Here is a 17,322-nt window from a genome sequence, read left to right as displayed (position 1 = left end):
CAGCAGCAAGACTTTGCATTCACATTCACTAAATAACATTAGACTCCCCCTGGACCTTTTTCCAAACTTTTCTAGATTATAAAATTGTTAACTAAGGACACCACAGTGGCTTTAACTCAAGGTAGGCACTATTACTACAAATGTACAATTCACTGCTTTCTTTTTGGCCACTGTACATCGGCAAGAAGAGCTGCTCACATTCATCTGACACTTTATACTGTTTTATATCCATACACCTAGGAATTAAGCTTTGTTTTATTTCAACACTCCAAATAGGAAACACCACCTTACTGGATGTTTATGCAGATGAAGAGAACTGAAGATTCAGCTGACTCTACACAGAAGATTTATGCTGAGATCAGGAAAGAACCCAGTCCCATGTTCCAATTCCACACAAATCCTCATCCCCTCTGAGTCACCCCATACCTCCAGAATGGGATACAAACATGGGACAGACATTCCATGCAGTGCTGTGAGCTGCAGAAGGCAGGAGAACTACCACAACAGTGGATAATACAGCAAAAGAGACCTGTCCCTGCTCTGGATGGAGAGAGATGCATGGCTCTTCCAGCAGTGCAACAGAACACTGAGCTGAAAAAATAAAAAATACCAGAGTTGAAATTTCTGTTTATACAGCAAAGACTGATTTCTTGGGAAAACTCAGTTCCATTGCATAATCAAACTCATTGATTAGCAACATAAGAAACTTCATGTTAGCACTTGCTACCTGCCACTGCTCGCAGTTAATGAACTTGGGGGGGAAAAAGGGAAAAAAAAATCCCTGTTTTTCACGTGTCCATCACTCCCACTATACAGAGGATGGCTCCTTTGTTGGAACACAGGGAAGTGCACACAGCTCAATGACAAGTAAATGAGCACACCAAGTTTCCTTTGACTCTGGCTGTGTGGGATTTGAATAGCAAACAGTGTGTGCATTGTGTACCTTGTCTGTGTGAAGCACTCACTGCCCCAGCCCTGGGATGGCTGCTGGGATGGATGCACTCAGACTGCACCGAGCCAGAACGACCCTGGGGATGTGCCACTGCCATTCCCTGTCCCTTCCAGCTCTCCAGACACTCACATCACTGCCACACACATTTACACTCCCCCTCAGCACTGAAGGGACTTTTCAGCATTTCCATTTGGGGGACAGAATCAGATTTTGGGCAGAGACGTATTCAACAATTGTGATCTGTGGAAATGTTTTTATAAGTTGAATGCTAAATATTTTATTAACACAAACATCAAGTTCCTAAAAGAGTTATTTGCTGGTTTCAAAAGTTTCAGCCTCCAGCAGAAGAAATAGCATAGGAGACACACATCAAAAAGATGTTATCCATACTGCAAAGAAATGACATTTTTTAATTTCCTGCCTGCCCCCAAAAACTGAATGATCATGCAACCAAACCACTTTAACATTATTTGCCTTAAACATCTTAGATCACACTCTCATTTACATCAAAGTTCCCCTTTTCTTGCCTTTCCAGACTGGAGCTTTTTTATCTTAAATGAATAATTTTTGATTTGTGAGTGTAGGCCTAGAGCAGTCATAAGGTTTTTAAACCATCTTCCTGAACAAACACTTGGAATTTTTTAATTGCTGTGTTTTCTACAAACTCTAGGATAAAGGTTTCTGGTACAAAAGCCAAAGGGAACACAAGGCCTTGGTAAATGTTTTGGTAGAATTGCTGTACTAAATGGTATTGATGCCTAGCAGTTCAAGTTAACTGTGAGTAAAATTTACATTATACATTACAAAATTGCATTATACATGAGTAAAATTGCATTATATGTATATAAGCAAAGATGAGGTTTTTTTGTCTTAGCAAAATTAAAAACATCCTCAGAAGTAAATGGCTAAATTACACATGCACAGAAAGAATCACAAACTCCAGAGCTCACAGGAAAATTCAAATCTTGCTGTGCTGAGTATTAAGATTGTTTAATATTATTATTTTATTTTTGTTTTACTTTTTTTTATTTGAATAATTCTTATTAAATCTGTTTTCAATCTCAGTTTCATGTGTACATTAAAAAATAACCAAATATGGCTATTTGGTTCTTTTTGGTTCTTTTTTGGTTCTTCAGAGCAGCTAAAACTACCAATAGAATTTAAGGTCTTGGGCTTGAAGCTCATCAGTACTTAAAGCCATAAAGCAATAAAAATCCTAATAAAACTGTAAGAGAAAAATCCCTACTAAAAATCTTTAAACAAGTTTAAGCACCAAATTCATATGGTCCCATTTCTCACACTTATCACTCCAAAGAACTTCTCTACAGTCTGAGGCAAAATTGTAAATACAAATATGAACTAATCAACCATCCATTTCCCCACAGCATCACCTTAATTTTGAGTTTTCTTCCTCCTCATTTATATCTCCATATACCAGATTACCAGATTAAATAATCTCTCCACAGATTGATACTGAGTTCTCAATCTTCACAAAGTGACAGTAAAATTCAAAGTGCATTTGTGCTCTGGCTAGTTCAAAGCAAAGCAGAAAAAAAGCCATTAGAAGAAAATGTGTTTATCAGCACAGAAAAAGTGATCTGTTGAGTAGTTTTAAAAACAGTCTTTCTCTTTGTGAACCATAAATAATATGCATTTTTTTCTCATATTTCAAAAGTATATATTTTTTAAGTCAGAGAATCAGCCCCCATATTTCTGCACCAGACTTCCACTGATCTTAACAAATCCCACTTTCACTGAGCACACAGACAACAGAAGAGCCACAGATGTGCCAAAGGTGGCTGATGTAGGAGCTGATTAAAGTACAAAACACACACAAATAAAGAGAAATGAGTCACTACCTTTCTTTTTGGAGTCTTTCTTTGTGCTGGTTTTAACAGCCACTTGAAGTTCTGTCTCAGTTGACATCCTATATCCTTAGTCCTCTTCACACAGATCCAGGATCTCGGTCAGGCTCATTTAGAACATCTCTCCAAGAGAATAATTTAGCCTTTCAGATACTATAACCCAAACAGTTCATCTCATTCACTCCTTTAGAGTGCTGTTAGGGAAGGAAACAAAAAGGAACAGTCATTTTCTGGGTTAAAACATGAAAGGAAAATAAAAAAGCCAAACCATTGCAAGGGAGAAACATAGGAACTTCTCCATCTACTGAGCCAATTGTCCCTGATTTTAGATGCTTGACCATAGTTATCTGTGACTTCCTCAGACATCTATATTTGAGATGTTCTGGCATATCTGAGAAGCCTTCACAGCCTAGAGACACTGCTCAGGGTGTAGAGACCAACACTTCTGCACCAGCAGCTGAAGGACAGAGACCACAATGCAGGAAATAGCTGGAAATGTCACCAAAAGCCAAAAAATTTGCAAGGGCTCAATTCTTAAATGCACTAATTCCATATTGCCAGAGAATAAGTTCAGATTTTTACTTGTCCAATTGTCTTTCAGTGCTTTCATTCTCCTACTTGAACAAAGACAAATTAAAAATGTGTTCATTGCTCATGCTGAGATCATACTTTGCCACTCCTCTTGCTTATGATAATGTTTCCAGTATAAAAGACTGTCTCCACAAAAACAAAGCTGTAATTTTAACACCCATCTAGTAATCCTTCTTGCAAAAATCTCTGAAAACAGACCCATGAAATATAAGTGGGATAGGTGCAAAAACATTTAGAGAGGTAACATTTAGGGAGAAAGCTACAGCTTTACACAATGTGTATTTGTTAGGGACAAAAATGCAGCAGGTGTGATCCCACAGCAGGAATGTGCTGGAGCAGGATGAGGGAGGCAGGACTGGGGATGTCAGAGCTCTGGAGGCAAAGAATACACAAAGAATAAACATCTAAGCCAAAAAGAACCCATTGCTCCAATTCTCACTGCTGGTCCTTCCTGCTTTGAGGGATGAACCACTTACTTGAGCCAGTCTGTCGAGGGCAGAGGACCAGACTGTCCTGAAGCCATTTGTCAGGATGTTCCCTCACCCAATGCATCTTCTTACTGCCCCTTTCTTTTTGTGAGAAAGTTCTCATTATTAGCACAATTACAGAGAAGTCCATCTGGCCTGTTGGAACAGCTGCCCACTTATTAAATAAGCATTTAATAAAGATATTAACCCAGCATATCAGCTGGTTAGGTGGCCAGAGATTAGCTGCAGTTAGAGTTACTTACTAATGTCCCTTCTTTGTCATGTAAGAAAGTAACAGACTGTAAACACTGGAATAATTTTGACACTTTAAATCACTTTTCACAGTAAGGGCTGTGAAGCCACCAGTACTTTCAAATCCAGGCTCTTTTAACATTTTAAAATGCTTCAGTAACATTACACTGCCATGCACCGTCTGAAGTGATTTAATATTGCTGAAGTGTGTCAGGGGCTTTCTTTAATAAGCTCTTCAAATCTGTCTGTGTATTATAGAATATTCAAAGATAGCTTTTCAAAATCTGCTGAACTGATTTTGAAATACAAAATTCCCTGTTGCCCCCTCTGTGGAATCTGAATAAGCACCGCATGGCAAAAAAAAAAAGAGGGGAAAAATAAAGTGAGGCACAAATTGAAGTTGCAGTGCTTGCTGAACACACCTGAATAAACCAACAGCATCTCGATGAATCTTCTCAGCTGAGAAAAGAATGGAAAAGCACAAAGCAAAGGAAGGCTGGTCAGAGAGGGAAAAGGAATAACACTCCCACAGTGAGGCTTCCAGGACCCAAGCTCTCTCTGGCCAGGTCCATGGATGGGGAGAAGCCTCTCCCCAAGCCCAGCTGCTGGAGCAGTGCTGGGGGGAATGTCCTCACCCTCCTCACTCACGCTTCAAATCCCCCCACGAGCAGGGAGAGGAGCTCTGAGCAGAACAGATGTCCCTCACAACCCCCATCTCCTTCCCCTCCCCCTGCCTGCAACCCAATTTAATAATATTTAGTTTTACAGCACAGTAGGGATGCATCAGCCTTTACAGCTCAATGGCACTTACTTAAAGCATCTCTCGAGTCACAGCTGGATTGACAGTTTATTTTTCGAGAATTTGGATTTATATTTACCCAAAGGTTAACTGTATAAATCTACAAGGAGCACTAACATGAGCCACTTTACAAAAGGGAAATATTTATAATAGGTCCACTTATTAAAAAATAAATTAAAAATAAATACCAAATACCCCTGAGGTCCGTAGTTAAGCAAGTTTTAATGTCTTAGAAGGCCATTGTGGCTACAAAGCCTCAGGAATGTCATCTCCTGTTGTCAGCTATTTCCAACAGGACAGCTGAAATAGTAGCATCTGAATGGCACTGAATATTTTAAAGTAACAACATATGACTGCTATCTCATCTGAAACTCTCCAGAAAAGCTATATCCCCTCGAGGCTATTCCACTGAGTAATATTTTTTAAAATAAATGCATGTCTGTTTTTGGACAGGTTCACATATTGATTTACTTCCAAACCTAATCAGGTCATACTCTCACAGGCTCATAGATCCTTGAATAAAGTAATAGGCATCTTTGTAAAGGAGCACATAAACATCTGTCAGACACCAGCTATAGTTCAAACTGAATTTGCTACAGAGACAATTCCTCCAAAAGTGTAGGTCTTTATGTAAGCCACATTAGTAAACTTTGATGCACTGTCCATATTTCAGCCGTTTATTACCCAGATGAGAATGGCAGTCAATCTGCTCCTCACCGCAACAGCTTTCATTGTCTCCTCCAATCTAGGTCACCGTTGTTAAATACCACAGCCTCCCAACTGTGGGAAGTACTGCAGCATGTGTTTTATCAATGAGATGCTATTTGCTTTCATCAGTTCTGCCACATTTCTCTCCCTGCTCTAAAGACAGAATTTTGTTAGCTGCTTTTTCAAAAAAAAAAAAAAAAAAAAAAAAATTAAAAAAATTCCATTGTCTTACACGTATCCATCCACTCTAACAATCTCCTTGTGTGCTTTGCTGCTGCAATGTTGTGTGCATGCCTCAGCTTTTCCTAAAGAGGATTCTGAGCTCTTCATTTTAACAAAATACTGACATTTTCCGTGGCCTTATTAAGTGGCTACAGCAGGAACACAATCAGCGCATTCTGGAATTAACTGGCTCTTAATTCCAGAAGTTCTTAAGCCTGAGTTCTCTATTACTCCCACGCCAGCACAAAACCCAAAGCCTTTGCAAAGAAATATTTCTGTAAATTCACTTTGCAGTTAGGATTAACACAGGTTGGACCCTTTATGCATGGGGAAATTAGTCCCAAGCTCCACTCGCCTCCCCCACATGCCTGTGAAATAACAATTTCTGTCAAATCATTTGTCTTTTCAACCACGCTTCAGTGAGCTCATGTAGGGGTTATTAGGAGACTTCCCTTGGCCCAAGTTATGAAGGAGGTCAGACAAGATGATCATAATACTTCCCCTCTGGCTTTCAAATACATGGATTAATTAATTTTCTCTGGGACTTCAAAACTTAAGAAGTTCCCTCCCCTGAAACCAGTTTCCATCTGCTTATATAGAAGAAAAGCAGTCTTAGAAAGGATTTGTAACTAAGCCCTGGCATTCCCTAGGTATTTAAGTTCTCCAGTGCCACAAAGTGGGATTTGACAAGAGGATGGTACCTCCCAAACACTGGTTTGACAAAACAAAAGCTGTGCTCTCATCCTTAGCTCCTGCTTTTATGTCTCTGGAGTCCTGAAATTAATTTTTTCTCCTCCAAAGCACCCAACATAATCATGTTGATGCCTGTGATTTTACAAGTGTTAAGCAAAGCCCAAACATACTAAAAGGGTAAAATATAAGTGAAAATAGGAGTGAAAAGTGCTGTGATCCTGGAAAACTAAAACCAGTTCAAGTGCAAGGGTCTGCAATCCTGGGAGAAAATGTTCTTCATCCACTTCCCACCTGCCCTCGAAGCCTAGTAGAGAACAGCAGTGGGACCACACACAAACAGACAATGGAAAACCCATCCTTGTCACCAGTGCTCTTTGTACCCTGCAGGGAGAGGGGCCAGGAAATCCTCTGGTGCTGCTCACAGTGTTTTGTACTCATCAGCTCATCTCCCCAATGGTCAGGGCTGGAGAACATCAGAGGATTCATCTGTCACAGCAGGCACTGCTCTAATTCCCAACGGGAACCCAAGGGACTGATCCAAAACCCACTGATACACTGCAGTGAACAAGGCCTGCAAGTGAGAACCAGAAAAGGAGCCAGCTGAGGTAAAAGAGAGCTTAAGACACTGACAGAGAGGAGAAAATGAGGAGGAAACAAATGCAAACAGGAGAGTTGTTGGTGACACTTCATTACAGCAAATTCTGTAAAGTGTTTAACAGGAAAGTCTAAGCCAGACCGTGCACTGAAATTCTGCCCTGCCACAGAAAACAAGCTCTGTTGGATTGTTCATGGATCTGTCCCTCTCCTCCAGTTTTGCCATTTGCCCCCAGAAAGGCACTGCTTCCAGAGACAAAGCCACAGGAGTCTCTTTTATGGCACTCCAAGCAGAATGCTGCCTTTTCCTGCCATTTCTTTACTGGTATTTCTGCAGCCTGAGAAGGTGAAAGGAATTCTACTGTTCACAAGCACAAAGTGGAACCACCATCTCTGGCTGTGTTTAAAAAAAGACTGGACATGGCACTCGGTGCTGCAGTCTAGTTGAGGTGTTAGGGTATAGGTTGGACTTATGATCTTAGAGGCATCTCCCAATCCCATTATTCTGTGATTCTGTGAAAGTGAGATACTACACAAACATTCATTCCCCTACAAACCCTCCCCTGGAACCCAGCATCCTTCATCTCCCACTCACTCCCAAATTTCATGGCTTTCTAAGACTCACAGCTGCCTCCAGATCACATATTTAGTTTGGTTTGCTTTAAAATGAGCATGTACTTCCTTCCATTCCTCATTTTCTATATATTATGATAAAGAAAGGAGTTTTATGTCCTTTATCCAGTTTTCTGTACTATGTCTGTAGTATCTTCCAAAACAACACTGCCAAATAACCCTTTTTAATTCATCCAATATCAGAAAAATACCTAGTACTACAACCACGGCATTTAATTTCCCTTTGCATTTAATTGCTGTAGTTGACTGTATTCATAAAATACTTATCTCCTGAAAATAAGAAGCTCTTTTTTTAACAAAATCCTACATGTAACTTAGGCTAGAAACACATTTTATTAAGTTTATTGTGGTTTAAACTATGCTTCATTTTTCTGTCTCTAGGGCATGTTACCCAGTTCCTCAGATGGGGCAAATAGCACCACTGAAGCTGATTCACCACTGGAAGAGCATCTTGGCAAAAAACTGATCTATAAAATATTTCTAAAGTAAGATTTTTATTAGTATTCCAGTGATGGCAGGAATAATTATTGAAATTCCTCCTGGAAATCACTCCATGTCGTGGTGAATACTGCACTCCACTCCACCAATTATTCACCAGAAGTGCTGTGAATTTTCTACTCACAGAAAATGCTGACCAGATTAAAAAGAAGCTTTTCAAAGGAATGAATTGATTTCATCAACATTTTTAATGGCAAATTACTAACATTTCATTTTAATATTCCAGTTTCTATTTTATATTATATAGGACAGCTCTCATGCAACAAAGACAAAATAGAAGACATGGACTTGCTTTAAAGGATTTTTGAAATATTAAAGGTATGGCATCTGAATTCAGGAAAAACTACATCTCCTCTGCCCATGGAACAGGGAATGCAACTCCAGAGAGCTGAAAACCAGGAGCAATCCCAGTGTGCTGGGGGTATAGATACAGCACTCATCACTGCTTTAAGTGCACTTTCTGACTCCAAACTCCACTCAAGAGTGCTTTTGTAAGCTTTAGCAGGGTATCACATCAAAAAGGAGCAAGCTTAAAAACTTCACATCATTCCGCTGATACCATGTTAGCAAATAACAGAGGAAATCATTCAGATGGGACTAGAGATTGCTCAGTGAAGCTGAATTACCTAATGCTTTTCCCCTAGGAATTGCTCTACTCCAAGACTTCACTGCTCCCACATTCCCACACTGCTGACCCTGGAGCAGAACAGAGAAGGAATTTCTGATCATGCTGTGCAAGAACAAACAAGAAACCAAAATCAGAACTGCTCCAAGCACAGGCACAGCCCCACCAGCAGGAACTGCCTCACCTCCACTCCAGTCAATAAAGTCACACCAGCACAAAATCAATGGCCTTGCATTTGACTTGTATTGGTTAACTCCATCGATGTTAATGGATTGGAGTTACACCAATTTTATGCTGGTGTGTCTGTATTAGTGTCAGAGAAGCTATGCCAGCATGACTGATGTAAACAACAGCAGACAAACCAACCCCTCTACAGCTAAAATTCAGTGTCATTAACTCCACAGCCACGAGAAAATGCAAATCTGTACATTACCAAAGCAGGGCCTTTGGAATTTATTTTTGCAAAGCAGAAGAACGGCTCTTCTGTGATCCTCTCGACACCAAAGAAACAGGGACTAAGAAGGCAAAGAGGACAAAGTACACAGTTGGGATCACAGTATTCTGTAATTAGAGCTGTTAAATGATTACTAAAGTGCAGTGGTGCAATCATCACACTGAAGGAAAGGGAGAAGTGTGCAGTCAGGAGCATCACCAGGGAGAAGGTAAAAGCAATGTCAGACACCACGTTTCATACTGAAATGCAAATTCCTCACAATCAGAACCTGTGTCTTCTAATTGGAAGAAAAGGTTATGGAATTAAACATCACGCATCCTGGACAGCTCAGCATGTTTTGAAGTGGCACAGTAAGTTACAGGAATCTTGTTACTCTCCTGTCCTTCATAGAAATATCTTGATCAGCTCTGGTTTTTGTTGATTTTCAGGATCATTTTCTTAGTATTTCTAGTGAGACTGAACTGGAACTCACCTTCTTGTTCATTTTAAATAAAATAACAGCACTATACCTAACTTAAGCTATACTTTGAAATCTGAAGCAAAGTTTGGAGTGATGCCTTACACTGACCTTCTCAAAGGATGTGAATTTTGCACCAACTTTTCCAAGTCCCTTTGAGATTTGTTCAGTCACAAGACTGACCTGTACATTGTGCCCTTCCATTCTCTGAAGCTTCCTGACATTACAGCAAAACAGCAAACCCTCCTAAGGCCAACAATAACAAAAAGCCCCTTTGCCAGGATCTTTGTTCACTGTTATTTTTCAACACTCGGCCCCTGTTCCCTTGACTGTTAAGTATTAGGAAAGCTGATCAAAGGAATTCACCTTGTTGGAAATGGACTTTTGCTTTATTACACCAAACTCAACCACCTGACTCCTACCAAAGTTCATTGTCTAGTGCAGTGAAGGGAAAAAGCAAGAAGCTTCTGGGACTGTATGAATTCACACAAACAGGCAATAATTACTTCTACATTTGTGTTCACTGACAAATATCAGTATTTTGAGCTGCCAAGTGACCTAAGTGTGGCTTTCCAGTACCTGAAGGGAACCCACAAGGAAGACTTTTCACAAGGACATTTATTGACAGCACAAGGAGTAACGGCTTCAAACTGAGAGAGAGTAGGTTTAGAGCAGAGATTAGAAAGAAATTCTCTCCTCTAAGCATGGTGAGGCCCTGGCTCAGGTTGCCTAGAGAAGCTGTGGATCCCTGGATCCTGTTCCTGGATCCCTGGAACTGTCCCAGCCCTGGCTGGACGGGGCTTGGAGCAGCCTGGGGTAGTGAGAGGTGTCCTGCCCATGGCAGAAGGGTTGAAACTCAATGAGCTTTAAAGTCCCCCCCCAAACCAGGCCATTCTGTGATTCTCTGATGAGTTTTAGCTGCAGAATTACTTTTAACCACTCCATTTGAATAGTTCAGTCTTCAAACCACTCCTGAAGGCAATCCCACAGGAGTGCTGGGATGAACAGCAGGCAGGCTCCTGAATGATACCAAACAGAAGTATTTGAGGACAGCTGCTAGATTTTGCTGGAGAAATTTCAAATAAATAATTTTCTTGGAATCACTTCTCTGTTCTCATCTCATTCGTATAACTGCTCCACAAATGCCTCTGCTTTCTATCAGTACAAGTATTGACCACTTTCAAAGGGAGGAAACATCTTCCCTAAGAAGTTTCCATGCATTTTCTGTTTGATTCAGCAGCATTTCTGAATAATAACAGAGAGTGCTCTTCCCACAACTGGAAAATATACTAAAATAAAAAAACAAAGCCACATGACTATCTAACCCTTGGAACTGTGTGGGCCAGGTATTGTTTGCTGTATCACAATTCCATATAGAGAGACATCCATAGAGGAGCCATAACCAGGTGTGTGTGACCACCTCACACCCTAAAACAGGATAAAAGCCCAGGGACTCTGCAAAAGGAATCACTTGCAGGAAAAGGAACTATCAAACCACTGCCAGGCTAACATGTCAGGGGGAAAAAAAAAAGAAGTGTTTGATTATTCAGATGGGGAACTCTTAAGCAGTTAAATGAGTACAAGGATCTGCATGAGTGGTAACACATTAGAAAATAATGCCTATTTTCAAAATATTTTAAAAAATCACCAACAGCATGCAGCGAGGAACCATTCACCTTCTACTGTCATGCTACAGTTTATTCTCTCTTGGAAGCAATTACAGGACAAATGCCAAGCTACAGAAGGTATTTTTCCAGCAGCAGCATCTGGCTTCTTGGCAGACTCCTCAGGCAATTTTATTGGAAGCTTTAGAGATGCTGTTGGGTCAGTCCTGGTTATATTGCTTCAGAATGTCTGGCAGATTCTTCTTCCTAGATGTCATAATCCTTCTGATTTACCTTGAAGGAATTAGCACACTTTTATCCATTTCAAAACCAGTTGACCTGCAAGGCATTTCGGGGCTGCCTGCAGAAGCACAGTAAAAGTCACGGGTGTAAATCTGTGTGCCTTTGAACCAGCAGAATTTCAGCACTCGGTGCCTGATGCATCATCAAGGAAACAAGGAAGCCATGCAAACATTCTGCATGTGTGTGTTACCAGTAAATCGAGTGCACTCTTTATGATTAAAGGAAAAAAACACAAGATGCATGAAAGATTAGCTAGTCAAAAAAAAAAAATAAAATAGAGTAGGAATCTGCTCCTTCCAGCTCCTCCATTAAGGGCAGAAGGGGCTGGTGGAAGGGAAGACAGAGATGTCCTCTGCTCCCCGCTACCCACCCCTTCCCCCTCCCCAGCCCAGGCTAAGATCTGCATTATTCTGCAGCTGTGATCATGATTAATCCTCATGCAGAAGGATGAAAGACAGGATGCTGGTTTTGTCTGCCCTCTCTGCCTACCAACAAAATCAAGTCCACAAGGGAAAGGCTTTCTGTCCATTTGGGGCTGTCCTCTGGCATTCATACAGAGAAAAGGGGCAGAATGCTTTACAAAGAGAATTTATAGTCCATAACACAGGTGGGACCTTCCTACTTATGAAAGCTTTTGTGCAACCATTTCCATGAAATATACTATATTAAAAAAATGCAGATGTGCTCATTACTACTATTAGTTTTTTTAAGGGATTCCCAGATGTGCTTGGATGTCTTTTTTTCTTTTAGAGAGGTTTCAGAAACTCCCACAAAACCCTGTTCCAGGTTATTTTCTAGGAAGAAGAGTCCCAATGCCCAAAGGTAAATACTAAAGGAGCAAGTAATGTACTCTATAATTTAATAAAGGACTACAGATCTTGGATTTTCAGTAACAGGAGTATTCACTGAGCAGGGCAAGAGCAGACTGACAGCACTAAGGAAGATACACATATCCAGGTCAAACAAAAAGCCAAACAGAGCTCTGTCATCAGCCCAGTGCAAATAAATCCAACCAGACACAGACTTCAGACTTGGCTAATGTGAATTGACTAACAGAATCCTATTTTATGCAGGGAAAAACATGTTCTGATTACGAGCCAGCAGTGCTCACAAGTTCTAAGTGTAGGTATCACTGGGGCCAGGTGAACCATGAAGTGAATTCATCTGAATTTTATCCATATCAAAGATTTATCCTGTGCAGAAATCACCTTCCCGGTTTTAAACTTTCACTCTCATTACTGCCCACAATGTTTGGACATCCCTACTCATTAATTAAAATTTCTGCAGAATCACAGTACTCATAGACAAGGCAGCCTTGCTTTAAAATGCTGTGCTGTGGCACACACTGAAAAAATCAATTATTTAGGCTCCAGTACATGAACAGAAGTTACTGGCACAGTAGAAACTAAGCCATATTTTAGGGGAGTTGTAGCACAGATTCCCTTGTTTACCAGCTGGTTCCTGTGAAGTGCTGAGCAGTCTCCCTGATCAGGTGAACATTTGGATACACAGTAAAAACTGAATTTCCAGTGATGCCCTAGATTTCCCTGACTACAGAAAAGAGATGAAAGCTGCACAGAGAGGCAAACAGAAGGTTTACTGGATGCAGCAAAGATCTAAAATATTTTCATGACTTGCCTTTGATTCTACAGTCTCAACAAGGCCTGTAAACTGAGAGAGTGAACAGGAATAACCATCAAATGGGTGCACTTCAGTACAGCAAAGAAAATAAATTAAAAATAGAAGCAAAATGTTGCTCTCCCAAAACACCTGGCACACTTAAAGCAATGTACATTATATTCAAGGCTAATACACCCTGATCTGAATAAAGTCCTTGCTGTAATGAGAAACAGTTGTTTTGCCAGGCGAGTTTAAAGCCAAAAGGTGAAGAATTCCAAATCCAATTAAAACGAGAGGGAACTCAGGAATGCACAATTTAATTACTCCACTTGGAAAGTAGCCAGTACCACTGGGTTAAGCACCCATGGCCTTGTGAAAGGGCCAGGGGAACTCAAAGGAATTCCAGTGGTCAGGCCCCCAGCTCCTTTCTCCTTTGAGCAGGGCACCCTTGGCAGCCACTGCCTTGTGGCTGAGCCCCAGGGAAGAACCAGCTCTTGAATCCCAGCTTTTCCAGCAGCTCCTGCCTCCCAAAGCCCAGCATCAGGCAGGCCTGGCCCTGCCCCCAGGCAGGACAGGGTGAGGCTCCAGATGATGCCCAGTCAAAGCCATTTAGATAAATACGTGTTCAATGAAGTTATTGCCTATGTGCCACTTTAACATTTAGGTTTGGGCTTTTTTTCAGATCAGCAGACTAAATGGCAGGCAGTAATAATATTAATTTTGGAAGAAGTGTGATGTTTGTGTTACCCACTCAAGTTAATTAATGAAAATAATGACAGAGTTACAAAATCAGGGATGATTAAGAACTTGAAGACCATCCGACCCACTCCTCTGCCAAGGAGGATTTGTTCTTAGCAGCACATTAATTCTGTTCTTCAGCAAACCTTTCCAAATCACAGGAGCAGCAAGAGTCCCATCAGAGGTGTTCACACTTTCAGGCTCATTCAGAGGAAGAAGTAAAACCTGGGAAGAGAAATCCCACCAACCCCCTATGATTATTCTCAGTTAACTGCTCAGAGATTATCTTGAGCAATTACTCTCATCCCTTACTGCACACACATTCCAAATACCTGTAATCCTCACTCTGCCAGTGCTGAACCAATCCATCCCCTTCAGGTAAGATCTAATGGTAAAATCACATTCCACTGGGTTTATATCCCACACCATTACAGTCTCCATTATTAAATACTGCTTATTAGTTTGTACTTACAAAGTCAGGGAGGTGTGATTTTATTGCTTGTAAATCATCCTTACGTGAGCCTTACGCTGTACTTACACTTCACTCTGCTCTTCCACATAAGCTTTTTGCTTTCTGCATATTTAAGTAGTAACTCTAATTATCCTTACTTGATTGCCCTCCTCTGCAAAGCCTTTCCACAGGATCATCTGCAGTGAATTCTTCATGTCACTTAGATTTTAAGAATCCTAAGATACATTATATTCTTTAATTTTAAAAAGAGCATAGAGATGTTTCTTTCAAAAAACTAAGATGCATAATGGGTTTCTTCCTCAGATATATTTTTATCAAAAACACTGCAAGAAGGGCAGAGTAATGCTTCTTATTACACTGGGAACAGTAACATGACAGAACAGTGCCTAGCAATAAAATAAATTAAAAATTAAAAAAAACCAAAAACCAATCAACCAACAAGAGATTACTGACATGGTAGCACATTGGCAAAGAAAAGTTCACTTAATTTTCTAAAAGTATTGCTTCTTTTTCTAAAGATCATCTAAAGATTAGATGATTTTCTAAAAATCATTGCAATGCTTAGGAGAGTTTTCTAGATTTATTTCAAATCAAAGTCACAGAAAATATTTTATACTTGAACTCATAGGTAACAGAAGCTACAGACACCTACACAGGAGCTGAAATTAATGGTACTTAATCCCTTAGCTCAGGTAGTCCAACTAAGGAAATGTACATTACAGTAGCCCAAAACATGTCAATAAAATTTGAGTTAAACTTAATACTATTGACAAGGAATTTATTAGTCTTTCTGACCATTTTAAAGAGATTGGGTTACTGATGATGTTTGGTTTAATTACAGGGGTGTCTGGTAACCACAATGTGTTAAAGCTGTGTGATATTTCCCTTTATGAGTTCTGGCTTCAGCTCCTTACCAAAGTGAAGTGTCAGGGCTGATGTCTTGCATGACACATGCAGGAGCAATGGCACACAGAGTTCAACCTCCAAGACCTTGTCCTGCTGCCCCAAGGCATGAGATCATCCCTCCTCCTCCTCCTCCTCCTCCTCCTCCTCACCAAGCAATGACCACACACTGTGACTGTCTTTAGCTCACAGCCCTGACTTTGATGCTCCAGCAGGGACTGTCTGTACCTAGAGGTGTCACATGAGAAGCTGATCCGTGACTGCACCCACAACTTTTCATTCCACCTGGACAATGATAAATTCAGCATCTCTTTACTGATGTGCTTGGCTCTGGAACAGTAATTTAATTTTTTTTTTTTCTTTTTTGTTTTGTGTGAGTAATTCCATGCAGGAAAAAGCAGCAGTACAGGTGTATAACAACCACTCTGCAGCACCTTTCAGAATTCAGCTCCAAAGGCACATTCCTTCAGCACCTACTCATGCAAAAGTTACACCAGCAGTATGGGATTTGGATCTGGCAGCAGGGACTCTCTTTCAAACATGACCTGGGAAAAACAGGATAGGAAAGGAAAGGACAGTGTTCAGTTCTAGCTGTGACTTTCAGGTCTCTGTGTCAAAGGAGTATCAGAAAGTGTTAGAAAGACAAAACACAGTCCTGAGCTGGGAATGCTCAGAGCATTCAGTACTTCTTTAAATACTAAATTACTGAGCACTATTTTAGTAAATAAAACCAACCAACCCTACAGAGAATTCATGGAGTATTTCCTTTGGGAAATAATCATAATTCCATACAGAGAGACATCCACAGAGGGTCCCCACTGTGGCATAACCAGGTGTGCATGACCACCTCACACCCTAAAACAGGATGAAAACCCAGGGGCCCTGCAAAAAGAATCACTTCCAGAAAAATAAACCCCCAAACCACTGCCAGGCTAACATGTCAGGAGGAAAAAAAGAAAAAGTGTTTGATTATTCAGATGGGGAACTCTTAAGCAGTTAAATGAGTACAAGGATCTGCGTGAGTGGTAACACATCAGAAAATAATGGGAAATAAGACATTCAAGAAGGAAAAAAAAGTCTTTCATCTCCTCTGGTCCTGCCCATGAGTCACATCCCACTGGAGAGGTGACATCACCTGTGGGACACAACAAAGTACCAGTCTCAGCCCTGAGCCAGCTGATTCCAGGTGCAACACTGAGGAGAGCAGCAATCCCCTCAGGGAATGCTCGAAGTCTTGTACTGTCCAAAATTATGACTGAGAGCCTGAACATAAAGTTACACTGATAACTGACGTTGAACACCTCAAGGCAAATACTTCAAATTGTAACAGCCATTAAAATATTGGGATTTTTCACCAAACAGGCATTTCTATCAGGACTGAAGTCAGGAAGAACAACCAGATTATCAACAAGCACAGGTGAGGAAGCTCAGGCTTCAGCAGCACAGTAACCTTCCAGCATTCTGTTCAAGAATATTCAGAATATTACTGGAAGAATAATCCGGCCTGAAGCTCAGTAAATAAGTCATAGATTTTTTTTATATGAAGAAATTTGATTATATTTTTAGCCAGTAAAGAACATTTGGATTAACAGATTGAAAAAAGTTCATTCACATCTTTACATATACATATATAACACTGTTACAAACTCTCTCCCCTGCTGCCCATAAAACTAACAAAATCAAGGCAAAAATTACATTTACATAGTCCTGAAAATATTTTAAAATCATCATTAACATGTATGATTTCATATTATTTTACTTATGAGCCCAAAGTTGTATCCTGAATGCCATTTCTATAGAAATTGATTGCCATGAATTACCAAGTTGCAATTTTACTGTCTATGTAAAAATACCCTGGCAGCATTCAGGCAA

At 40.4% G+C, this 17,322-nt stretch overlaps 1 protein-coding gene across 8 annotated transcripts in view; it reads right to left on the bottom strand.

Annotated features, from left to right (window-relative positions):
* Positions 1–17,322, bottom strand: part of DAB1 (DAB adaptor protein 1) — a 419,748-nt gene that overhangs the window by 101,800 nt on the left and 300,626 nt on the right. For all 8 annotated transcript variants that reach the window (XM_077785334.1, XM_077785332.1, XM_077785335.1 and 5 more), the window contains one exon: positions 2,812–3,011. In XM_077785334.1, the coding sequence (XP_077641460.1) occupies positions 2,812–2,878 (67 nt within the window). In that variant the 5' untranslated portion in view covers positions 2,879–3,011. The remainder of the gene's footprint in view (positions 1–2,811; positions 3,012–17,322) is intronic.

Source organism: Lonchura striata, chromosome 9 (assembly GCF_046129695.1).
Source record: "Lonchura striata isolate bLonStr1 chromosome 9, bLonStr1.mat, whole genome shotgun sequence".
NCBI lineage: Eukaryota > Metazoa > Chordata > Aves > Passeriformes > Estrildidae > Lonchura > Lonchura striata.
Note: the sequence above shows the minus strand (reverse complement) of the source record. Positions and strands in the feature narration are given on the sequence as shown.